A 24,981-nucleotide genomic window follows, 5' to 3' on the forward strand; every position below is an offset into this window, starting at 1 on the left:
CTCATCGACGCAAGATAAAAAGTAGAGGCCGCACGAATCAAGAAAAAGTTGAGGACGAGACGCGATTTGAACGCGTGACCTACCGGACTGCAGCCGGTTGCTCTACCCCTGAGCTACTCGTCCAATTGATAATAATAGTGGGTCAAGACGTCCCTTATGTAAGAACGGGGCGTAAGGGGTTCTCGCAGCGCATCCACGCCCAGAGTTCCTTGCATGCTGAAATGCTGTTGCAGACAAGTCCCCTCAACTGTCTGGACCGCTTTTGGGTGTTAATAACCGCGTCATCATAAGCAAACTGGCTCTAGGGCAATAGATAGGTACGCTTGCTCCACCTTCATTAAAGCAGATTCGGGGCTTCAAGACAGACAATTGTCATCGTTAAATTCACTTGCCGGGCCCTGAACCCAACAGCTCAACGGTCTTGGGCTGGTTTATCATAGTACAAGATACGCTCACATCTTCTCCCCATCGTACGGGCATTATGTAGGTATGCACTATCCAGTCCAGCCGGTGTACGTCCAATGCATCCAACCAACCACTCGGCCTTCCACTGCTCAGCAGCAATAATAGTATGCAAAACGCCCCAAGTCATAAAGTCCATGTACAATCCACACTATAACCACCTATCCAAATTCCCATTCCGAAGGCAACCCATTGCCGTTTGTCAAATCAAGAACGTTACCGCCAGCGCCTCGCTGAAATTGATTATGACTGATGAGGTAGAAGATGAAATGTATATAGACGAAGAAAAAGGAGATGAACGAACCAGCATTGAAAAAGAAGGGCCTCGCCCTCCGCCAGAGGCACACCGATGAATGCACCCATGAGTACCGGATTGAGGTATGAGGTATCCAATGCCGGTTGGAGTCCATGAACGTAAACCCCACCGACGGAAATAAGACTGCCCATGCCGGCCCATGGGGCAGTGATGGAGACAGACAAGCCGCTGACCACTGCTCACTGGCCCATTCCAGTGAAGGTCAGATCAAAAGGCAGATCCGCATCCGCGACGTCCCCACAGCTCGGCTGCATCTGCATGGGAACAGCGGGGGGCAGCAGGCTTTGCTGCCCATACACGCCGACGGGCGCGTCCGTGACGGTGGCGTTCGAGGAGACAGGCGACATGTAGCCGTTGCTGCCGGCGTTGCCATCAAATCCCATCCCGTGCACGATGGTTGATTGCATCGAGTAGTCAAACGCGGACGAAGGCGAACCAGTGCCTTGCAGGGCCAGCGGTGCCGAGAACGAGTACATCCCGGCCGGAGCAGCCTGCTGCGAGTCGAGCGCACCGTGGAATGGGATGTCGATGCCCTGGCTGGCGAAGCCCGCGCCGATGTTGGCGAAGGCGGTTGCCATGTCGAAGCCATCCGTGGGGAACGCCGGCGGCTGGGAGCTGTATTGCAGCTCGGCAGGGAGCCCGCTCTCCAGTTCCTCGGCCTCCTCGGCGTCGTCGTCTGGGCTCTCGTCCCCGCGGAGCTTCACCCACTTGGACCGCATCCACTTCTTCACCTCGTCCATAGGCGGCCAGTCACCGCCGCCATTCCCGCCACGCTTTCCTTTGTCCTCGTCCGCCTTACTCGCCGCCCCGTTCTTGGCGCTCTTCCGGGCGTGGACGCTGAAGTGCGTGCGGCGGAGATGTGCGGCGGCGTTGTAGTACGCGCCATAGTGCTTGCCCTGGGAGCATGCCTTACAATCCTTGAGCGGCTTGAGGATCTGTACCTCAACCGGCCCGTCCGCGCATTTGGCTACGCCATCGGCCACCGGGACGCTGGGATCGCAGCAGAACCACCTTTGCACGATGTCCTTGTGCTTGGCGTCCTGGTGCCGTCTCAGCTCGTGCTCTCCGCGGAAGCCGTCGGGATGGTCGTTGCAGAGACCGCACATCACCTTGGGATGCTTGGGCCGCTCGTACTTGGTCTTGCTGATGATGGCCTTTCCGTCCTTCGTGGAGCTGCTGGCGGCACCGGCGGACTCCTGCTTGATAGCACTGGCGGCCGGTTTGGGCTGGAGATGGCGAGACTTGGCGGCATGGTTCTGCCGAGCAAGCGCTTCTTTGGCACGGTGTTGCAAGGACGAGTTGGACTTGATGCTGTCCTTGGACACGGATCGCTCCATGGTGAGGTGCTGGCTCAAGGAGTTGCCGAGGTCGCGGGGTGACGGCACGTCAGCAGAAGACGCCGTGGACTGTATGCTTGACTGCGACAGGGACGGCCTCATCGGGTGCTGGTGCTCGTGCTGGTGCCGGTATTGCGAAAGCGTCGAATCCACTGGAGCAGACGAGGGATAGCCGTGTGCGAATGGGCCGGCTCCCATTGCGGTCGCGGCCCCTGGAAACGGGGAGTAAGCGGCGGCAGCGATGGGACTTGGTCGAAGGCTATCCGGGCGGACCGGGCTTTGCACCGACTGTTGCGACTGGATCCGGACCATCTCACTGAACTGGCCCGAGAGCGAAGCGTTGTCGTTCATGGAGCTGTTGCATCTTGACATCGGCGCCGTGTCCAACGTCGGTCCAGAGGTCAGTGATCCGCAGGCCGACGAGACCGTGGCGCTAGGGTACGGTTGCGGAGCGATGTTGATGGGAGAGGAGAGAGAGCCGCCGGGCGCGAACAGCTGGTCGTCGGGCATCGACATCAACTCTTCAAACGGGATCTCGCGGCCAAATCCGCCGAATTGTGGCTGCCCGAGAAAGAAGGCGCTGTCCGTAATACCAGCATCCATCGGGCTTTGAAACGGGGTCTGGTTGAGGTGCTGGAACTCGTCCAAGATGACCGGGCTGGCGGCCGGAACACTCTTGATTGGGACCGGTGGCGCGGCTGGGCAGGGACCCCTGGCACTGAAGGGGTTTGGCTTCGGACCGGGGCGCGAGAGGTTGTTCGACCTCGACCGCATCATGGGCGCCGTCGTCGACGACACAGCGTCATGGGTCGTCTTTGAGCGCTTCATGGGCGGAGGACCCTCTTCCTGCTGCGGCGGGGTGAGTATGAGCGACATGGCCGGCATCCCTCGGCTGCCGCGGGCGGAGGGGGATCCTATCAACCTACCTGTTGCATCACCTGGACCTGGTTGAGCTGAGGCCACGGGCCGTTTGTGGCGCTGCGGGGCATTGCGCTGGTTCTTGAGCAGCCATTGTCTCCGAGGGGAGAATGTGATGGCGGCGATATTTGGTGGCTTGCCGGGATGCCATCGAGCCCGGGGATTGTGTATGTCTGGTTGAGCCTCTGCATCAACTCAAGCTTCTCTTGCTCACTTCGAACGAGCAGGGCTTTGAGGTGATCGACTTCGCTGAGCTGGGTCATGCTGTGGGGGAGACAAAGTGAGGCGGGTGGCTAGTGCAAGTGACGGCGAGGAGCAGGTTAGGTAGAGAGATATTTGGGTTTGGGTCGAACACCCTGGACTCGGATCGCTGGTCGAAGGTTGCTTGGGTTCTCGGCGTCGGGCCTTTATCGAGTAGCGATGTGAATGCGGAGCAAGATGGGATCGAAAACAAGGGAAGGAGGAGGAAGGGATTGGGCACGCTGACGGCGAGCAAATGATAGTTATTTAATCCAGTTGAGTCGGCGAGCCTTCGGACATGCAATAAATGCTCGGCAGAGCTACACAGTAGAGGTACCGTCGAATGGAAGCTAGAAAAGCTAGACCTGGGCCTGCTCACAAGGAAACAGCGAGTCGGGATTATTAGGTCGAGATGCAAGCTGCAGGCCGGGTTAGAGTGGTGGGTAAGGTAGGTATGATGGTGGGAGACCTGGGGAAAAGACATGGGCATGGATGTGGTGCCCAAGCACACTGATGACACCAATACCCCCACCGAAGGAGAGACGGTGACGATCGTTGTCAGTGGGCACGAGTGGATCCCATCGGTGTGACGGACAGGGGTGTTTCGGGGAGCCTCTCATTGCCCCTGGAAGTGGCTCGATGTGTAGGTAAGCAGTTCTCAAAGGGTCCTGGGTCTTCTTGTGGAAGATTCCGCGGACGTTTGAGGACGATGGACTGCAGCAGTAAGGATGCCTGCTCGAAAGAGATGAAGAGAGATCGGTTTCCCCATCCGGTAAGTGAATCCCCCCACTTAGTTAATCGTAAGCCGAAGTGTGATCTGCAAATGTCACCATTCTGCCCAAGGACTGTTTGGAGCGTTTGGTCAATGCTGCGTTGTCGGGCTTTGCGGATGCAATTCTACATAGGTCGGTTGTTTGCTCCCGCCGATGGCGGTGCATGTGGCAGCCATTGTGCCCAATTTTGGAGGATATGCAGAGCTCCTGCGTAGTGAACTGGGCCATTGGCCGAGGACTTTTCGGCGGCTTGCAGCTTCGCTCGCCCATGGAGCGTCAGGCCCCTTATTAGGGCCTGGCGTTTCACGGCGTCTCGCTCGCGGGGGACAATTGCGCGCTCCGTCAATGGGCTTTGAGCCGCGACTTGAGTGGGCGAAATGAGATGGGACCAGCGGGCACTCATCTTCAACCAGTAAAGCTTGCGCCTGTCGCACGGACTCATCGTGCTCACGCGGTGCTCACGCAGGATCCTGCCAGTCTGGCGCCGAGTTCATTGGCTACAGTTAATTGCAATCTTACGCCGGTGGACAAGACGTAATTTTGGGAAGGTAGTGTGCCCCACAGTTCCCATTCGCAACTTCCGCTCGTTAAAAACTTCCGCTTGCCATGTTGATTTCAGGTCCAGTACTACTGGTATGTACGGATTCCGTGCGTGCCTCAACAGGCACATGTGTACGGAATACTGTGTAGGCTCGATGGTGAATCAAAATCCATACGACTCACCGAACGTTATGAGGGACATCTAGGCAGTAATCCCTCTAAAGTGACAAGCTAACGTCCAAGATCGAGAGCCGATTTCGATCACCTCCAATTCCGTGCACCTCATGTAGAACCAAATCAGCAACTGACGCACCCCAAAGCTATGGGCTTCTTGTCTCTATCGTCCGCTAACATACCCCAACTGCACAGATTGGTTTCCTTGCAGGCTCGATGGAGTGGTCATTGAAATCGGTCTCTGGGACATGCATGTGTCGCCTCGTCGAGTGTAAGGACATCCATCCCTTGCTGCTGCAGGACCGCCACGGCTGCCATGATTGGCTGGACAGGCCTACGAGTGAGGCGACGGCGCTCGAGTGGACAGCAATCACCGGCTGGGAGGATTCCGTTTCTCAGGCGCTGCAACCCGAATCCGATCTGATGGGAATTTGGAACCTCCCTGTCTCCCCACTTCCACAGCCCACGGTCGTCGGTCACAATGGCTGAGCGCACTCGGCTCTTTCGGGGTTGGGCTTCAATTGGTGGCTCGCGCGTGGGGCAGCGGTGCATGACCATTGACCACCAATTGATGAGTTGTCTGTGTTGGCTGTCGCAGTGACACGTTGCTGCCCACCGGGATCCGGGATCTTCTCTATCTTGGTTTGTTTCTTCTCCTTTTCTACCTACACGAGGGACGGAACGCAGCCGGTGAGCGTTGAAACGCCCGGCTCTCGCTGATTACGTGCAGGATCGGGGCCAAATGGCAAACCCAAGGACTCAGAATTGTCAACTCACTCCACACCCACTCAGAACTCCTTATCACCGGTTTGGAATGCCATCACATGCTGCGTGTCATACACTACCTGATGTTGGCTACTGCGACAGACCGAGCGAACACCTGATTGACAGTTTAATTAATGCTCCACACAAGCCGGGCGGCCGCTCCGAAGACCGGCGTCACCGGGACCCACTTAGTTCCGGGCCGTTTTGGCTCCAAACCGATGAACACCGTGCCCGGCAGCATCCCTAGGCACCCCTGCCAAGACAAGAAGGGTTCTGGAAGCATGAATCTCAGATCGTGTTTGAAACAGAAGGTGGAACTATGACGACAAGCACCATCGCACCAACACACCACCATACCACACCAGCACGGCAGCAGCCGCATTGTCAGAGCAGGACCGATGCCTCATCATAGCATGCATGGGTCCAAGATCTACATACCAAGCTATACCGTTTTGAAGATGAAGCTTTCTAGCTGAAAGCCGCCGGAGTCCACGTCCTCTGATACACGATGGATGTTATCTGCTCCAGAATTCATTGAGTTGTCAATGCGCATTCGGTGTTTGTTCGGCCTTTATGCCGCTATTTATGGCTCCTGAAGTTGAAGCACGGCGTTTCACGGAACCAGACCGGGCGTAGGGATGCGATGCTGCTAAGTTGATGATGACCGTTGATCGGCCAACGATCCGAAGTTTTTCAGATGTAATCGCTTCGATACGACCGATACAAGTTCCTTCTGTGCGAGACTGATAGGCTCAACAACCGTCATCGAGTTTCATCGGAGTTAGATCAAGCCACGGGAATACCTTCTGTGGGGAGACCGTTCCATTCCGCCAGGGGTCAGAGAGCCAGCTCCGGGCGTCGGATTAGGAGATCAACTTCTAGTGTGGCATATCTTCTAGCCCAGAAGTTAAGCCGGGTCATCTCGCCAAGTAAGTTGGGTATGGGTGTTGCTGTAAGGTACCACTGGGGCTCCCTTCGCAGCGATAGCCAAAGAGCGCAAGAGCGTCTGATCCGCTCAGGCGGAACGGAAAAGGTAGTGTCGGAGTACGGGAAGTGGCTCTCGCCATCGCAGGCTTTACGCTTCACCAGTAATCCCATGCTTCTACTCGGTACTGACCTAAGTCTTGCCAAAGGGGGCTGACTGTCCGAGATCACGACCATGTCGAACTTCCTGCCTTGTTGTCACCAACAAACGACCCGCTTCCAGAACGCTCAAAGCAGTATCGGGGTAAAAGGATGCGTTGCCTAGATAGCACCATATTGATATGGGAGATCACAGCGATACCTTTTTTTTTTTTTTTCGAATCCACGTACCTACCGCATATGTTGCTCAGCTGGGGTTGTCGCAAACCTGGTGGCGGTGATGCAGAGTCCGCGACGGTTAGTGCCGTATAGTCGAAGACTCTAAGTACGGTGGGATACGGTAGGCGTAAGTCGACCACCCCCCATTCCGCCCACCCCCCATTCCGCCCACTTTGTAAGTCTTGGCGTCTAAACCACCCATCTTCTTCAACACCATCTATTACAGTCTGTTCAACCCACCACAATACAGGAAGCATCTGATTCGGGGCTTTCTGGCCTGCTCTCTTCAATGCCAGACTCTTCAATACGGCCAGCCTCAATTTGAGCCCGGTAGACCTGTTCAATGGAAGCGAACTGCTTGTTCGGATCCGGGACCACCCTCTTTCTTCTCGACGGCCGGGCTGCCTCTAACTGAACCTTCAGAGCCTCGTTTTCCTGTTGCAATTGAGCCAATTGGAAGTCCTTCTCGTCAAATGCCTTCTCAACGTTCCTGGATAAAAGCCGTCGTGTAGAAAGATCTTGCCGCCGGATAGCCAGGTTGGTTAGGTGACCGCGAATGTCTACTTTCTTGCGTGGTGTCTGGAATTCGACCTCCTGAACTATAGTTGTAGTATGGCTAGGTAGCCTAGATGCCGGGGTCTATGGTAGTAGTAGTAGATCGTCTTTTCCAAGCGCCTGGTTCGAATTTTCCAACAAAAGAGGGCTTATCAGTGGTTTCGCTATACTAAGAGGCTATAACCCGGATGCCTTCCACCCAGCTTTGATATTATGAGCTGTAATTGCCTCCCTGCGAGCCTTGACGAGGTACTATAATATCAACTGCTTGCCTAATGCTGTAGTTTCTAACCAGCTGGTTAACTGGTTAAGGAGCTTGTAGTAGGTGTGCTTTAGGGGGGAGAACACTGATAAATCCAACGGCTGGAGGACGTAGGAGGTGGGGGCTGGTAAAAAGAGTAGTTGGATATTGTTGCTGAAGCACTCATATATAAACTCCGTGCTTATATGGCTATCGTGGCCGTCTAGTATCAACAGACGCTTCTGGGTAGGATCTTGCGGCTGGGTCTAGGGGATAAAGACCCGTTGTAGCTACTCTAACGCAACCACCCTATTTACCTAGCCTTTTTCACTTACAGTGAATAGCCAGTCCCTTAGTTTGTCCTTGGCAATAGGAAACGACTACTATTGAACACTCTTACCCTTGAAAATAACAGCTAGTGGGAGTAATACCCCTATTATAGAGACGTACTCTAAGAAGGAGGTCTATATACACGAACTAGGGACTTTCCGTTGCACTATGCGTATATAGGCACTTCCAACTACCAAGCCGTTGATACCCTGACCTTCTATAAAGCCGAATTTGTTAAAGTTCCAGCGGTTAGCCGGTGAGATATCCTTGATGGCTAGGATTTTCAGAAGTAGGAACCAGCTATAGATAACCAAGTCAATAGCGCCATTGATACGGGCTAAGTCGATCTTATAGCCTCGCTAGGTATAGAGGACCGGGTTCCTTCGGATAAACCGGTTGATCCAGCTCTTCCCGATAGTCTTTTCGGGTGCTCCTTGGGCCTATAGAACCCGGCTGGCGAACTCCCGGATCTACGCATGGGTTGGTAGGACACCTAGAGCGACCTGGGCTAAGACCCATCGCGTAAGATGATCTTCTTATACTCGGCTAAGTGTCTGTTGCGGTTCGGCCGCAGTTGAATGGGTCTGAGTACCACGAAGGCGGTCGCAAATAGTAGAGCGTGGGATGCCGAACTCACTACAGATGCTTCGCAATGACTGGCGCCCAAGACGATATTGCTCAACTGCATCTTGTATATCTTGCTCTAAGTAAGCCATCTTGAACTGGCAATCAGTTTGATCCAAAAAAAAAAAGGCCGTTTGGCCAGAGATTGAGTGAGTTGTGGTAAGTTGAAGTGGTTGGGTTGAAAAAGCGGTGTGGACTTACAAAGTGGGCGGAATGGGGGGTGGGCGGAATGGGGGGTGGTCGACTTATACATGCCACTTGGAGACCTTGGAAGCGTGATATTGCGGTCGTTGTCTGCTGCTTTTGTTTGTGAAAATAAGGCTACTACCCGCACTCCGGTTACAACGGGCAATCAGCGTCCAGTGATTTTATCAATTGTATGTTATCGAGCTCAACATTCAATGTTATACTTGACGGAGAGTGGTCATTAGCGTCATTACCATACCCAAAGCTTGGAAGCTATCGCCCCTTTACTTCATCCGATTGCTAGACCTTCGATCCCGATCCCGCTCACGCTCACTGTCCTTTTCCTTATACTTCGCACCTCTGTCCCTGTCCCTCGAGTCCTTCCCGTCTGTGTCCCTCTTCTCCTGTACCGTTAGCTCCTGCTCGGAGCCGTCACTATTGTTACTCTCACTAACACTTCGGCCCTTCCTCTTCCTCCGCCGCGGCGTCTCAGAGTCAGACCGCTTACTACTTTTGCCACCACCAGCACCATCACCACGACCTTTGCCGTCCGAATCATCATCGTCGCTTTCCTCCTCCGAGGACGTGTAATCATCGCCGTAGTAGCGCTTTGTGGAGCGACGGGTGGCTTCGCTCTCGCGCTCGTGCCGGCGCTTGCGGTTGCGCTGCTGCTCCCAGTCGTCCTGGCGCAAGGTTCTCTGCCGGGCCCGCTCGGCCTGTGACATGCCCAGCACCGACGTCAGATACTCGTCAAATCTGCTCGTCGCCTCCTGGACCATCTGGAAATGCCTGACACGTAGCCTGGGCGTGCGGGGTTTGTGGCCACCCTTGGCCCGCTCAGCTTCCTCGTTTTCCGCAAGAGCGACAGCGATGTGGAAGGCGTTTCGGATCTGCCTCCCGTTCCAACGCACCCGCTGCTCGTTGTCGTTATAGTGATACTTGGCGAACTCGAGGATTTCGTCGCTCCGGATCCTCAGCTTGTCCTTTTTGCGCTGGGACGTGCGCTTCAGGTTCGTCTCAAAGATCTCGATGGTGGACTTTTCATCCAAGGGCGGGTAGTACAGGCTGATGTGCACGCGAGAGCGGAAAGCCTCGTCCATCTTGCCGACGCGGTTTGTCGTGAGGAATAGGATACCTTGGTAGTACTCTAGGACGCGTAGGAAGACTGTGGTGTCGTGCATTAGTGGTTATGCTGCTAGCTTATAAGGAGGGGAGAGTGGGTGCTAGTTTACCTGAGACTAGACTGTTGTGTTTGACGTTGTGCTCTCTCTCGCTCAAGAAGACATCCGCCTGCACGTTGCGTCAGCCAATCTAGTTACGGCAATGTCTGCCGCGATACTCTTACCTCGTCCAGGAGCAAGACACACTTCCATTTCTGAGCCTGGATGAAGATGCGTTTGAGCCGGGACTCCACTTCGACAGCGGTGATGCCCAGATCTCCGCATGTGATGGGGTACAGTGGCCGCTTGCACAGCTCAGCCACGCATTCTGTGGGAGGATGTCAGTCAGTAGTGGACCACCCGCTGGGGATACTTTGGCTTGCATGTCCTTACCCGCAGTGGAGGTCTTTCCGACTCCGGGCGCCCCGTGAAGGAGAATGATTAAACCTTTCCCTAGAGGTTAAGATGCATCGTTAGCTTCAATTCGAGCAATAGGGTCTTGAAATGGTAAGAACCGGAGAGCAGAATGAGCTTCTAGCTACCTTTCCCCCGGACAAGGTCCGCCTGCATGTCGTCTTCATCATCGGTGGAGCGCTTCCGGTCTCTGAAGTGAGACTGCACAAGCGAGTAGACCATTTCCTTGTGGCCTCTCGGGAGGGTAAGCGAGGTCCATGTCTCCCCTGTGGGCTCTGGTACTCTGGTAACGTTGTTGATGTCAACTACAGCTGTTGAACACAGTTAGCACAATCTGCCATTACGAGACATTGAACCGCCAGTTCACTCACCCCACTTTCTTTCCTTGAGCACGAAGGCGAACAGGCGGTGTGGCAACAGGATGATGTCCTCCTTGGGGATCCGGCTGCGGTCATCATTGAGATAGCGTACATCCGTGGTCAGCCATTGCCTATCCGTGAGGAAGTCCTCCATGCGCTGGTGGTCGAGCGTCAGGTCGCTAAAGACAACGTCATTCTCGCAGCAACTGGTCTCTTTGCAGCCGCCGCTGGAGACCATGACAACCTCAGCCTGCTTTGCGCTGGCAGGAGAGCGAAGGCCAAACTCGATTTTGTACTTCCAGGTGTCTTTGTCCTTGTCCTGGCTGTCCCAAAGCGCCGCGTGGAAGTCAACCACAATTTCGCTGTCGATCTCTTCTGCCTCGTGTAGATTGGGGCCGCGGTAGCGAACATGCTCCCCGCCGCAGACCTCAAGGAATGTGGTACCATTCTTGAGCAGGGTCTCCCGGACCGCCACCGAGTCCTTGGCGAATTTTAGCGGGTAGATGGGCAGCGTCGTGATGTCGCGAAGCCCGTCGAACTTTTGAATGCTGAACGAAAGGCTCACTGGCCCAAATTTAGTGCCGTCGAAGTCGATCTGGTAGCAATAAACGACGAAGTCACTGGATTTGTCGGGAATCCTATACGGCTTCGTGAAGCCATCCTCCTCCTCCTCATTCTTGTCCTCCGGCGGCGAAAGGTATGGTCGCCCACCTGTGGCGTGGAACACGCGGTAGGCACTGGTTGGCTTCTGCGCTGTTATCACCTCGACGCCGGGCTGGAAAATGTGCCAGAGCTCGGAGAAGGCAATCCTATTCACGGACGCATTTTCGAGGTGTCGAAGGACCTTGAGGCCCTCATCCATGAACTCAATCAGACAGCCTAGCTCCTTATATGCCTGCTCTGTGCCGTAAGTGTCGAGTAGGCCTTTTCCTTGTTCGTTTGGGGCTGCTTCGCTTCCAGTCTGGGTCATGTTCCCACCACTCGTAAACTTCTGCTCGAGCTGCTCATACAGCGTCCGAATCTGGCTTTCATTGTGAACCAGCAGTTTGAACGGCCTCAGCAGGACGACAGGGCTGCCGGAGGATTTGAAGTCCAGCTCGAGGGCCTTTTCAAGCAGCTGTCTCAGTGGCTCGCCGTTGATGCGGATGCGATCTGGAACCGGTGGATAAGAGTCGCCCGTGACCGGCACAACCTCCTTCTGAGCCTTGGCGTCGGCCGCGTCTTGCTGCTGCTCCGGGACCTCCTGCAAAGGACCACTGAGACCCCAGGCTTGGAGACGACGCAACCTGTCGAGGATATGCTCCGGATGGTTTCGCGCCAAGCGGTCCCTCCAGACTTCGTGAGGGATGACAGCGTCGCCTACGAGGACGTCTATGGCGTGCTCCTCAGCGACATCTCTTTTGCCATCGTACCTCCTCTTGAATCCTGACCAGGCTGTTCTGTTCAGACCGATGATGGTTCCCGGCACTTTGTGGTCTTCATGCTCCGCTGTGGGATTCCCCGTGGAGCGATCCGCTGAGTGGTCGCGAGTACTGGGTTCATTGTTCCTTTGCCGTTGCTCTAGGACAACGATCCTAAATTATGAGGTTGGCTAGCCGCCAAAGCGAGGAGTGGGGAGGAACATTACCTATCCTCCATCAAGCGCATGTAGGCATAAAATATGAAGCTGAGATCCCGCGCCCGCTTGACCCTTTGCCGTATAGGTATGTGGTGCTCCAAACGCCGACTGCGTTCATAATAAAATTGGGCAAACCGCCCCTCATGGTCTTCCGGATAGATGTCACTAAACTTCCCAGTATTAACGAAGTCAGAACAGGCCCGCTCCAATACTTGTTTCACCCTGTCTTCGTCGTCAATCTCGGACTGTTCCTGCGCAGGATGGAATTCATCTTTCGGAGGCTCGCCGTCGTTCAAGGAATCGCCAGCCTTGGGATCTCCATTCGTTTGGGACTGCTCCGTCAGATTCACTGCGGAACCTGCGGGCTCAGGAACAGAAGGCACAGCTGTTTCTTCAGAACACGCCATCTTTCCTTGGTCTTGCGCATCTGCCACGTCTCTAAGGGCCGGCTTGCGTGGCTGCGGGGTCTCGCTGAGGAGCTCGTTTAGCAAGCTTGGCTCCTCGGGTGTCAGGACGGGAACTTGAAGTGTAACCGAAGCCATCTTGTTGATCATTGATGTCAATTATTTTGATTTCTTTGTTGTCAAGAGCAAGGTTGGAAATGTGTTCATCTCGAGAGCCCCATTGCCTTGAACTCAACCTGTGATGACGCGAGACAGGGAGCGATACTGAAGGAATGATGTTGGGAACTTTGGCGCCTAGAGCGGGAGGCAAGTCGGGAAATACAATTACCGGACTTGGATATTGATATGTCGGATGCATGATCGTTCACTGCAGGTGGTGTTTCGGATGTGAGGAACGTCCAATCGGCAACGAGAACCCGGTGATTTCGGAGTCTTAGAGCGTACCTAGCTGAACCTACCTGTTGACGTCGAAGGAAGGAGCTACCGGGGAGCCGCGTATGGGTTGCGCTCCGAGGTACCTCGGGACGGGAGGTACTCCAATCATCCCCTCCTTTCCAGTGCATGACATCAACCAATCTTCGTGTCTTCTATCCACCCAAAGCCCAATATTGCATCTGTGTAACGGTTGGAGCTGCGGGTTGGAATTCTCGGTGACCGCTTTTGCACATCGTTCCCAAATTTTGAGCCGCTATCCTCGTAAGTGACCCAATGGAAATATGGGATCGGCCCTCTGCATTGCCTGCCGTGCTACCACAGCGGCTTCAGCTCACTGTTCTCGCAGCAGATTACGAATGCGGATATTCGTTGCGCATTGGTCGCTTGGTTATCTTGCAGCGGTGCTGGGCTGCCGCGTGCCGCTCGAGAGATTCGGGCGCTTGTTGTCATGGAAGGCCGAGCCGTGTTTCGTCTGTCCGCTGGTTTCTTGGCCGCCTAAGGTGTGGTTCTACAAAGTCAGGCTTTAGTCAAGACTTGGAGGTCTACCGCTACTTGACCTAGCTACTTGCGAAGAGGGCATCGCTTCACACACACCGGAGGAACCAAGATGGAGCCTCAACAGACTGCCTTAGTAGTTCACGTCGAGGCTCCTGTTAACTCTACTTCTGGATTCCCGCCTGATCATAGCCTCTCTTCTGACCCCGCTTTGGCAGCTCTGTACCGGCCGGAGCTGTGGGTGGATGTCCTGCCGAAGCTTCAGAATCATGATACACAATACAACGAAGTGGCCGACCGGTTCGACAGCGGAAGGCAGATCAAGGCAGAGTAAGTGGTGCCGTTTAGGAGACGCTGAAATCTGAATGCGATGAGCATTGGCATACTGAGACTGGTGGATGTCGAAACAGTCATGCCAAGCAAGCAGCAACCGCCGAAAAGGAGGCCTTTGTCAACATCCTAAATGTTTGGGATGCGGAGCACGACAAGACAATTGCCAAATCGGCAGGCCGGACAAGACAAAACCGGTTGTCTAGTAAAGAGACACTGATTGCCAAGATCCGTTCGAACATTTCCCAGGCGCACAGCTGGAACGATGTCCTCGATGAGCTGCGCAAGGCCGCTGACGAATACAACAACCCCAAGGGTATCGGAACAGTGCGCAAGTGGTTTAGATCAGCTGCAAACAAAGCGGAGATAGTTGAGCCTTTCCTAGAACTCATCCCTAACACTGACTATGGCTCTGTCGTCTGTGGAGGATTGAAGTTCATCATCCAGGTAAGATCCTACTACTACCTCTGTAGGGATTGCTACAGTTAGCTACTCTACACCATTACTCACATGGCGTCTCTCAACCGTATAAAAGGCTTGCGTAGCCGCCAAAAAGTTCCGTGAAGAAGCTTTCGACCTCGTTGAGCAGCTTCCGGAGAAGATCGGGATCGTCAGCCAGTACTCGGAGCTGTACAGCACGGATCCCGAGCTCCAGTTGGCGACCAACGAGCTGTACACCAATATCTTGCTGGCTATTGAAGGGTTCATCTTCTGGCTGATGAAAGACCATACCTGTATGTCGGTCGTCGCGCGTCCTGCGTTTCCTTCTGTTCCATTCGCACAATTCCAATCCAATGTGTTCTGCTAACAGGTACTAGTCGAGTGGCTGAGGCCACTGTTCCGCCAAAGCTCCTACGACCCGCTTCAGGGAAAGATCGCCGAAGTGGGAAAGTCCTCGAGGAAGGTAGAGGAAGTAGTGAAACTCTGCGATAGCAAAAGGCTCTCCGAGATTGCCAGTGGCATAGTCGACATGAAGTCTGACATGTCTAGATTGCTGAACGGGTTTCTGTTTTTTCTGCGGGGTCAGGCCCAGAATTCCTCCTGTGAGTAGTGAATTTGCCCTTGTCCTCTTGATCATTACGTTGCCCGGACTGTAACTGAGACACGGAACGATACAGGGCTTGCCGAAATTGTTAGGAACTACCAGCGTGCTCAGCAAGAGGAAGTTCCCCAACCGGAGGAATACATTTCACAGAAGGAGCTGTTACGGCTTTTGAGGGGTACAGGGGACGCCCTAGAAGATGGCCGCTCGGAGTCAACCCAGCAAGTCCTACGAGCTGGGTTCTCCATGACCAGGGAGGACCAGAACAGGTCCAAGTGGCTGATGTCCAACGAGACAATCGGGAAATGGTTCCGTTCATCGAGCTCAACCACACTACTGGTCAATGGAAATAGCAAGCTTGATCGCATCACGCCTATCTCATTCTTCTGCGCCATGCTGGTCAGAAGTCTCTCGTCCCTCGACTCAATCGTGGTTCTCAGCCATTTCTGCGGTGTAGCAAGCCGTGACAACTCACTCTCGGAGGCGCGGCGGCCGGGGAGCAGCGGACTCCTGCACGACCTCCTGACGCAGCTCGTGCGTCAGTGGAAATTTGGAAAGCTCACCTGCCTAGACAAGGAACTGGTGGAAAGACTTCAGCGCAGAGCACCGAAATGGCGTCTGCAAGACGAGAGACGTCTATTCCGCAAGCTGGTCTCTGCCCTACCAGCGGGCCAGCCGCTTTTCGTTATCATCGACGGCATCAACTGGTTCGAGATCAGCGAACTCAAGGCCGAGACGAAGAAGATCGTGGCTGAAATCAACCAGTTAGTACACAGCGCCGACGTCGTAGCGTTGATCAAGGTATTCGTAACTGCTGCAAATCGCTCTTTTGAGGTCAAGGAGAATTTTGAAGAGAGTGAGAAGCTCGAAATGCCGAGCCACATCTCAGGGGTCATGTCTGGTTTCGCGGATTCACAGTTTGACAAGAACTTCGGAGACAAGGTTGCCAAGCTGAAGGATCTGTCGAGCTACAGCGCATCGGACAAGGACAAGGAATAGGGCGCCGGTTTATACGGAATCTGGACCTGTTATCTGCTAGGTTCACGTTCTCCACTGTTGAAACACGATGGTTAAGCTGATTGAATTGGGGGATGGGCGGCGCCTTGGGGCGGATCTGTATCTCGGTGCTTCTATGGCAATTTCCGGACAGCGGAATGTAGAACATGGGAAAACGGCCTGAGGATGGCAGCAACGGCACCAGCAGCTCGTCTCGAGTCGAAGTGCTTGTGAGAGGTGGGACATGGCGAGTGCCAGGAAGTGCCTTCAACCAGGTTAGATGTATAGCAAAACGATCTTGGGTTCGTGGAGCCTCTGCATTATTCCATGCCGCAATCCTCCGGTCAGTTCCAGACATTCGAATGGGGACAATGTCATGCTGACCTCCACCGCCAGCTTTTCTCTGCCATCGTCAGCCTCAAGCAAGCACGCTACTGCATCCGGTCTGTTTCAAACGACTGCCCAAGGATGGTCAGTCAACAGACGGTTCATAATATTTCCAGAACGGTCTCGTGAGGTTAGGGTATAACAATTCTCGCCATTCCAATTTCCAGCAGCCGAACGCCTAACTCCAAAAGAAAACCCAAGAGAAAACCCAAGAGAAAACCCAAGAGAAAACCCAAGAGAAAACCCAAGAAAAAGCACAAGAAAAAGCACAAGAAAAAGCACAAAGAGAAAACACGAGAGAAAACAAGAGAGAAAACACCTGTCAGGGACCTAACATGCCCAGCTAGTATCTAATGCATCAGTGATATTCCCTGGATATGTCCTCCCAAACTAACTCCAACAGGGACCTCGAATCCCCCGGAAAATAGCTCCGGCAACCCACAGGTGCGCCTCGACGCGTCTAACCCCAGCCTCCCTCCCAATTGACCTGGACTTGGGGGAGACCAAACCCCGTCGGGCCCGCGGAAGGTGGCGGAGGGGGGCTGGGCGTCAGAGGCGAGGGCGAGGGGTCGACAGCAAAGGAGGTAAGGGGGAAGGGGATACCACCTGCGCGGCGTCGCTGCCGTGCGGACGAACAGCCGGCGGAGGCGGGGCCGTGGCCGGGGCGGGGGTCAGGGTCGGCTGGCTTGCCCTGGCCGGCAGCACCCCCTCGCCGCCCTCGAGCCTTTTCCGCATAACATATGATCGCATCGAAAGCTCGCTTATATAGAGACCCGGCTTTAAGGTCGATGGTGAGACGAGAAAGCTCGCTAGTAAGACTATACATTTCGTCGCGGAAACTAGGTTGCTCGTCGGCGGCAAGAGACGTGCTAGCAGAGAGTTGCTTCGTTTTAGTAGGTCAGGAAGAAACCAAAACGACAACGAAGTGTATGCAAACTAGTGCCCGTATGAACCAACCACTTTCATCAGAAGAGCACCTTCCAGGCTAGTACATCATTAACGCTAGTACGATTCCTCTCACACCCACCAAAGCATTGCGGCCATATCTGCCGTCACGATGCAGATCCCCCTACGGCATGACCCGTTCGCGGCATCGTGGGGGCCACCTTGAGATGAACAAAGAAGCAGTTCTAGGAACATAACCCCGTCCTTGTCTTTCATCAAGTCAATCTAGTTAGTCCACTATTGAGCGTTAATAGGAGGACATTAGGAAGGGATAGTACAAGGCACCCAAAAATCGTATGTGAGTGGCTTCCCATCGACCGCTGCCTCGAACCACTCATACGGCATCCAAAACCGTCCACGCAGCCTCTCGTCCGATCCGCTGTAGCTTAGCGGCCACTTGGGACCCCACGAATTCTGCACAAGAAACAGTCTCCGGCCTGGGTCAAAGCCGACAGCTAGCATCGTATGTCTGCCTCTTGTGATCACGTTCTCGATCGGTGGCTTAACCCATACGGCGTCTTGGCCTATTTCGTGTTTGTTGAAACGGGCCCCGAGCACCAGCTGGGTGGTGAAAATAAATGGAAAGCCGTCGCGGAGGTTCTGTTCCAGCAGCACTACCGCCGGCTGGTCGTAGATCATTTGCCAGTCGGAATCAGTCATTTTGGTGGGATTCTCAATCCGAGCCTTCGCTGCCTCGTCAAAGATGCGAGCGAAGGCTATTCGCATGTTGGGTGGCCCTTGTGAATCCTGCAGTATCCCTTTCGTAGTTTGGGGAGTAGTATTGGCCAAGCTAATGAGTTTCTCCTGGAAGGTCGCCTTTTCCAGATCTGTGGGCGCGCATGGGTTGGGCGTTGTATCGACGTCATGGAACAAGCCCGAATCGGCGTCTGAAGATGGTGATCCATATGGCCAAAATTCTTCCATGCACACACCTTGATCAAGCAGGCACTTGACAGCAGAGCGAGAAGAGCAGCCTGTATCTTTGCGTATCAACAGAGAAAGGTCGCCCGCGTCGTCAGGATCTTCGTTTGCGTCCGAGAGCCCGGGAAGATTTGCTAGTATCCGAGCTTGGTAATAGATCCATAGCCGAGAGGGGCTCGAATTCTTCGTACTTCGAGCCCGTTAATTTCCTGTAGGCGAAGCGTAGTGCAGCAGCGACTGCGTTGGCAGTACAACTCCCTATCTTGAGTTGGTGATAGACTGGTGGGAGGTCATCCAGGAAGAATGGCTCGGAGGAGGGAGAAGACCACCCTGTTCCAGGGACAGGCGCATTGGCGGACAGACTATGTACTTCTTCATGCAAGACGAGAGAGAGGTCTCGGTGGTCAATGCGATCAGGGTAATTTTCTGGGTGGAAGTCTCCGTGGGCCATTGGCGCTGAATCTTCTTCGCAAGGAAATAGTCAACGTGGAAGCTGTGGAGTGTAAATGGCGGAGTCAAATTGAGGGGGGATCTGATATGGCTCTAGCTCGCCATTATCGAAGGCAAAATTTGGGATACATGCATGCATTCTAACTAGCGACTACCTCGGCCACCTGGACAGCTTCGCATAGGTACAAGCCTGAGACCCCAGAGAAAACTTATACAGACGCGTACACACTATTGGGTTCACAGGCCCCAGATTACTGGCAGAGCAGAAACCCGTCTTGCTGAGCAGACAAAAGACTTGATTTCAATCTACCTGATACAAACTATACCTAGCTACATAGATCCAACGAATGACATTGACAGATCACATCTATCACATAGAGTTTGACAAGGCGTATTATAGAACAGAACCGCAATACGAGAGAGTAAGGTTTTCAAATAAAACCGGCGGCCTCGGCTGCGTCTTGCAGGCTGTGAGCGTCCGCATACTGCAGGAATCTCGACACCGCTGCGAAGTCCTCCGGAGAAACATCCATGACTGCAGCCAACGGATTGTCGCTCTCATCCCCAACCTATGCGCCCTTTCGCGCATCGTCCTGCGTACGGTACATTGCATTGAGCGTGTCGATCATGGAATTAGCGGAAACCACTAGCCCGTGTATAGCGGCTGTCGCCGCTATCTTTTGGGCGTTACTGGAGCCCAGCTGTTGCTCGAGGGTTGCGTTCCTCTGAGATTTGTGGAGTTCGATAAATGCGATAGCTTTGTTCCTAGTAAACTGCGAGGTTTGCTGGATTCTTGAGTAAATGTCGTCGTAAGCCTGCTTCACCTGGTCAATGGGGCTGGCTTTGGGGTCGACTTTCAGAGCAGTCGGGAGCTGGACACCATAGTCGATTATTAATACCCGGGCGGCAATGTCAAAAGTAACACCGAGCACACATACGATCTCCGGGATTCTACCCCCCCATGAGCTTGGTCCGGCTTCCCATGTGCCGCAACTCATATTGATTCGATCGTCTCGTTTCTGATCTCTTCTTGGTCGAGGATGTGGCTGACAAGTGAGGAATTAACAGGTGAAGAGTTGGGAAGTGAAAACTTGGTGTTGTCTCGGGCTTTATACCCATAACCCTCCGTAGACCGGCAAACTGCGTGCTGAACGCTTAACGAAGTCGCGGTGCGTCCAGACCCCATCATCCCAATGTACACAGTAGATCACTTCCGTATTGCGATAGTAATATAGTAATTACGAGACAGTGATTTCATAGTCACAATCACTTACGTCACTATCGACTGGCAGGCCGAGGAGATGGCGCTCCGCGACCTGCCGGCGCGGGCCTGGTATGTAGAACAGACGAATCATCAGCTAAGAGTGCTGAAAGACTGGGAAAATGATGAGGTCAAACAATCGTGTTACGTCAGGCTTGAACTAGATCTCGGGCCATTGTGGACAGAGTGGACAATGATGAGGTCAATAATCGAGATCTTGGGTCAGCTTGACCTGCACCTTGTATAATGGCTGGGCCGGATGACGGCCTTGTCGGGGTCCGACTCAAAGTAGGCGAGCAGGAACAGGTGGTGCATGATGTAGTGGTGGTCTCCCGAAATCATGCCGTGGCAATCGCTCCGTGGATGAAGCGCTTGTTGCTGAGCTTGGCGTGGTACTCTTGGACAAAGGCTTGGTCCTTGCCGAGTTCCCAGACATTCGGCAGCTTGCCGTCCGCTGCTTTGAGACCGGTGGCCACATGCTCCGCATGCAGGAACGGTGCTATACGGACGATGGAGTCGCAGAACCAGTTGCTGGCTACTTCCTGACCAGACATTAATCGGCCGACTGGTACAAAAGGTCTTGACATACTTACGTCATCGACGCAGTCCCGGAACTTGTACGGGTCCGCTCCTTCCTGGAGGTTTGCAATGGCTTGGGCGATCCCGTGGAGCTTGGAGGATTCCTGGTCATCGCCGTAGCCAGGCTCTGCGAGTGTGGCACAGGCAAGCGGCCTGTCACCGGCGGGCATGTAATTTACCCGCTTGTCAGGGCAAAAACTCGCAATGCACGGAATGTTCAGATAGGATTGACCTCTGGATATAGTCAGGTGGAACCTCCTTGTATGAGTGATATTGTGCTCTAGCTGGTAGTAGTGTACGGGAGTACATAGATGCCGTGGAGCCTTAGTTTAGACGGACTACTCAAGACATCCGCGGACGGTCTCGAATTGATCCAGAGAGAAAGCATTCGACCACGCGCCTATCATTAGGATAACGATAAGCCCCCGGCGTTCTAGCAACGCACGGTCGACCCAGCTGCCGCCGACCAGCTTAGTTGGGTCAAATCATGTGCTGTCGTTTCCCAACGACGAGCCATCTTCGTTGAAGAAAGTTGCGCACACATATACGGGCATACCGAATCAGCATAACGACTCGGTAGATAGCGAATCTAATCTAGCGATTCCCAGGTGTATGATATTACCACTGTAAACACCCTATTATACAACCCACCGCTCAACCCACCCAGGGAACTTGCCGGCGACCCAACCCGCGAGCAGCCGTAGTGCCCAACCGGCAAACGAAGGCTCTGGCGCGTACCTGTCCGCCACTAGATCCGGGAGCAGCGGCGACATTCTTTCGTGCTTAGGTGTATCAGTATACTAGTCCACTTATCGACGAGAAATTCAATACCTGTTCCCGCAACACTATCAGATTCGAGCTTTTGCAGGACCGGCCATCGTCGGGGACTGTCGTTGTTAGAACGGTGCCGGGCACGCCCCCGCCGGAACTGAGGGAACCGTTCCACGGCAGACGCGACCCCTTGGTTTCCCCCCGAATCACGCGCGGGTCGATGGATTGCGCAAGGCAGGCGCCGAGGCCCAACTCTGCCCTGTAGACTCCATCCGCTATTATCCGTAGCGGGCGCACTTGTCGCCTGTAAACTTGCGTGTTAAGAGGCACGATTCTACGTTTGTCGTAGGGGGTCCATGACCGCGACCTATGGCGGCGAGGCAGTTTGGGCATCTGGAGATGGGGGATGCGCGTGGGCTCTTAATGTCCATCTCTAAGGCCGCATTCGCTGGTTTTGGTGCTGAAGCGGAGCAACAATATAACGTAAGGCCTCGCAAGAAACTCATCCTTTTAGTTTTGCCAAGCGGGCGGCGATATGGGCCGATCGCCTCAGTCCTGAACGTGCAGTTGTGGCAGCAGCTATGCGGACCGATCGTCTCGGGTCGGCTATGTTAAGCTGCTGACTTGGCAGGGCGGCGGTTGTATTTCGAAGCTTCGTCGGCCGTTTCTCTTCTCCCTCCTCTTCGCCCCGGCCAGAAACCCGCCGCCGCCTCGTATTCTGCGCGGCATTGGGCTCGGCGACGTCTGTGGAAGGGGGCGGTGATGGCAGTTTGTGCCCTCGGTCTCGCTCGTAAAGGGCGGTAGAATGCGTTACGGATTTGACGTTATCTTTGACGACGATCATGCTCGCCGGGTAGTCGCCACTGCCTTCGGTGGAGCAATCCGACGGAGTGGGCGCATCCATTAGCCGGATCCATTCCTCCCGCTCCCTCTGGCGCTTCTCAACTAGCTCGGCCGGGGTGAACCCGGGCGAGTATTCGTTGGCGGCTTCGCCGTACATGTTAGTCGGAGTTGCATTCTATAAAGGAGCCCGTTTAGGCGCTGGGCAAGTTCTTTGTTCAACTGGTCGTAGTCTTCCTCTCGTGCCGCGTCGATGACGGCGGAGAGACGGGGCTAAGATCCCGGCGAGGGTGTTAGGGGAGAGGAAGAGAGGAGGGCCTAGTGACGCGGTCACTGGAACTGGGAAGCGAGCAAATTTCATTTCATCGGAGCGGGATGGAGGTTAACCTTAGTGTTTGTGGGAACTGGGGATAGTGTCAATAACCGTAAACCCCGCTTTGGAAGGCGGTGTGAGATGAGTAATTATTGGGCTTTTTAGCTCAATCAAGCTCAACTAACACTTATATTCAAAGCATCTCCATACTGTGAGTAGAGTGGCATGAAGGGCACTCTTTAGGTGTTCAATGCCCTATCCTCGGCGGCTGAGACAGTGCCCGCTGTCCGCAGCACGAGGTGATGTGTGCTTGGTTGAGAGTCGATTTATTAGATTATACTTGTCCTCAAAGGAGAGCTTATCTTCTGACTCATTGTTAGTAAAGGTCGATAGGTCGGGGACCTTGTCGCTATACTGGTTAGAGTTACTCTCTATAGCACTCTAAGCTATATTAGATATAGCATTAGGGGCCTAGTTACTATAGTAGTATAAAGACCATAATATCTAGGTCGGTTAGGTTAATAATTCGTTCATTTAGATGGGCAATGTTAGCCTTTAGCTTCTCAATCGTAGAATCCTTTAGATGTAATTTATAAGTATAGAGAGCTATATTACAAACATCCTAGTTTTCAATAGCAGTGTGACGAAACCCTGGCAGTCTTGCCTCTGAAAGGGTTCTCCGGTCGAAGGTATTGCTGGTCGGGCTGTAGGTCTTGGTGAAGCCAAGAGGTTCACAACAAATGCACAAGCAATTGTTTCAACAGTAGGGGAACTGTTTGTATGAAACGTTGCTCACTAGAGAACTCCCTGAATCCCCCAGAACGAATGACTATATACTATCTACTTCCCTAGGTGCTCAGTGTGCTCAGTCCCTTTTGCCTAGTAATCATACTAATCACCTTTCTTACTTTCTTCTATCCTAGTTGGTTTAGCAGAGGTTGCTCAGTGTGCTTAGTCTTCTTGGCGACTGAGCTCACTAATCAACTTACCTCTGTTGTGACGTGGGCGCCCTGCTTAGGTGCCCCGTTTAGGGCTCGAACCTACGACCTTCTGTATTTTCCTTTCTGTTCATCGTTGTGGGGCCGGGTCACGTGAGCTTACGCACCCAACAAAACTGTAATTCCTTGCGCCTGCCAGCGCGCATTTCCCTTCCTTTCCTTAAGCTTAGATCTTCGATATCAGAGGCATTAATACAGCTGGTTTACCCCTATTCATATTGCTTCGCTCGTCACACCTGTCAACTGTCCCTTACACCGATTGGTCTAGGTTCTATTGCCCTACTAGGTCCTCTACATGCAACTATCCTAGGCCTATTAGTTTAATTCATGACAAGTAGGCTAAGCGGAGTCTACCTAATCGAACTAACTATAGAAGGTGTCGATATTATTAGAGAGAGCTGTTATAATATTATATAATTTAACAGCCTATATAGTATAAGCGTAGCAGAGGATTATTATATATTAGAACTTGTTAAATAATTCATTAATTCTACTAAGCTTGCTTATAAAGCCTCGCTAGTGCTCAATACCCTAGTAACCTTCCAGGAATAGGTCTTTCTTTATTAGACCAATGTTCTTAATAGCACTATCGCTTCCTCTTTGTCTTCTCTAATTATCATTGATACATTAGATCTTATTATCAGCATCTAAATCTAAGAGATATATCGTTTAGATATAATAACCCTAGAGCTTTAGGATGATACAACTCTTAGATTTCTCGATATCACTAATTAGGTTAGGCCTATAGTCATATACTTTGTCTTTAGATTCATTGGCTTAGATGCTTATATAGCGCGAGGCTTTTTGGCTTAAATTGGTATTATAGTCTTCTTTAGAGAGGGGTGTCATAGCTTTAGAGAATTGCACTGAGCATTTTCTCTTCCTTCTACCCCATTTTATAGGGGTTTCTCTAGGTAGATTTATATCTATAGACTAGGCTATCTTGCTTATATTTCTATAGTGAGCTAGTTGAAGATAGTTTGTAATTTGGTTAGATAGACCTATCTTGGCAGTCTAAATCAGTTATTTATTCAGTAGGTCGATATCATAATCGGTTTGATTTATCTTCCTTAAAGGGTAAGATATTGAATGCCTTTTTAGGCAGCAAAGAGTAAAGCTTAGATTATAATAAGCGAAGCAATATAAACAAGATTAGACCAGCTATATTAATACCTCTAATAATATATATGATAAGCGAGTGGGACATCAAAGCGAGCGGGACATCCAAGCGAGCGGGACACTCTCCACTACTCTATAATAACTATTCTTAATAGCAATATAACAAGGCTATCAACTAACTAACGTATCTTATAAGCGAGTCGTACAGTCTCCACCACAACGCGTCCTCCTTACACCTAACACCAATCTTTTCTACAACCCAATATGCGTCCTACTTCAAAGGAAGCCAGGATACTCCTAGCCATTGAAGCTCTTCAAAACGATGAAAAATTAAGCCTCCGAGCCGCAGCTAGGCTCTACAACGTACTAGCTATGACTCTC

The 24,981-nt window shown here is 53.0% G+C and overlaps 4 protein-coding genes and 1 non-coding gene across 5 annotated transcripts; 1 reads left to right on the plus strand and 4 right to left on the minus strand.

The window, feature by feature from the left end:
- Positions 1 to 51: 51 nt before the first annotated feature.
- B0T15DRAFT_t164 lies at positions 52 to 123 on the minus strand. Its single transcript has one exon. It is a non-coding gene; the product is annotated as a tRNA-Cys (tRNA).
- A 763-nt stretch (positions 124 to 886) lies between these two features.
- B0T15DRAFT_253204 (uncharacterized protein) lies at positions 887 to 3,639 on the minus strand. Its single transcript, XM_062863211.1, has 2 exons — positions 3,042 to 3,639; positions 887 to 2,964 (listed from the first exon to the last, which is right to left on the minus strand). The coding sequence occupies exons 1-2, from the start codon at positions 3,294 to 3,296 to the stop codon at positions 958 to 960; spliced, it is 2,262 nt and encodes a 753-aa protein (XP_062720571.1). The 5' UTR covers positions 3,297 to 3,639; the 3' UTR covers positions 887 to 957.
- Positions 3,640 to 9,047: 5,408 nt separating this feature from the next.
- Positions 9,048 to 12,721, minus strand: B0T15DRAFT_399826 (uncharacterized protein; the record flags this gene model as incomplete). The annotated part of the gene is made up of 8 exons (XM_062865027.1): positions 9,048 to 9,928; positions 9,996 to 10,053; positions 10,109 to 10,251; positions 10,317 to 10,376; positions 10,466 to 10,648; positions 10,709 to 12,184; positions 12,230 to 12,270; positions 12,324 to 12,721. The coding sequence occupies 8 exons, from the start codon at positions 12,719 to 12,721 to the stop codon at positions 9,048 to 9,050; spliced, it is 3,240 nt and encodes a 1,079-aa protein (XP_062720572.1).
- Positions 12,722 to 13,471: 750 nt separating this feature from the next.
- B0T15DRAFT_253258 (uncharacterized protein) lies at positions 13,472 to 16,328 on the plus strand. Its single transcript, XM_062863212.1, has 5 exons — positions 13,472 to 13,978; positions 14,059 to 14,425; positions 14,514 to 14,712; positions 14,797 to 15,021; positions 15,097 to 16,328. The coding sequence occupies exons 1-5, from the start codon at positions 13,761 to 13,763 to the stop codon at positions 16,017 to 16,019; spliced, it is 1,932 nt and encodes a 643-aa protein (XP_062720573.1). The 5' UTR covers positions 13,472 to 13,760; the 3' UTR covers positions 16,020 to 16,328.
- A 976-nt stretch (positions 16,329 to 17,304) lies between these two features.
- B0T15DRAFT_576164 (uncharacterized protein) lies at positions 17,305 to 19,717 on the minus strand (the record flags this gene model as incomplete). The annotated part of the gene is made up of 5 exons (XM_062871014.1): positions 17,305 to 18,235; positions 18,281 to 18,403; positions 19,162 to 19,254; positions 19,321 to 19,591; positions 19,658 to 19,717. The coding sequence occupies 5 exons, from the start codon at positions 19,715 to 19,717 to the stop codon at positions 17,610 to 17,612; spliced, it is 1,173 nt and encodes a 390-aa protein (XP_062720574.1). The 3' UTR covers positions 17,305 to 17,609.
- Positions 19,718 to 24,981: the final 5,264 nt, after the last annotated feature.

Source organism: Chaetomium strumarium (assembly GCF_033439665.1).
Source record: "Chaetomium strumarium strain CBS 333.67 chromosome Unknown B0T15scaffold_5, whole genome shotgun sequence".
NCBI classification, from domain to species: domain Eukaryota; kingdom Fungi; phylum Ascomycota; class Sordariomycetes; order Sordariales; family Chaetomiaceae; genus Chaetomium; species Chaetomium strumarium.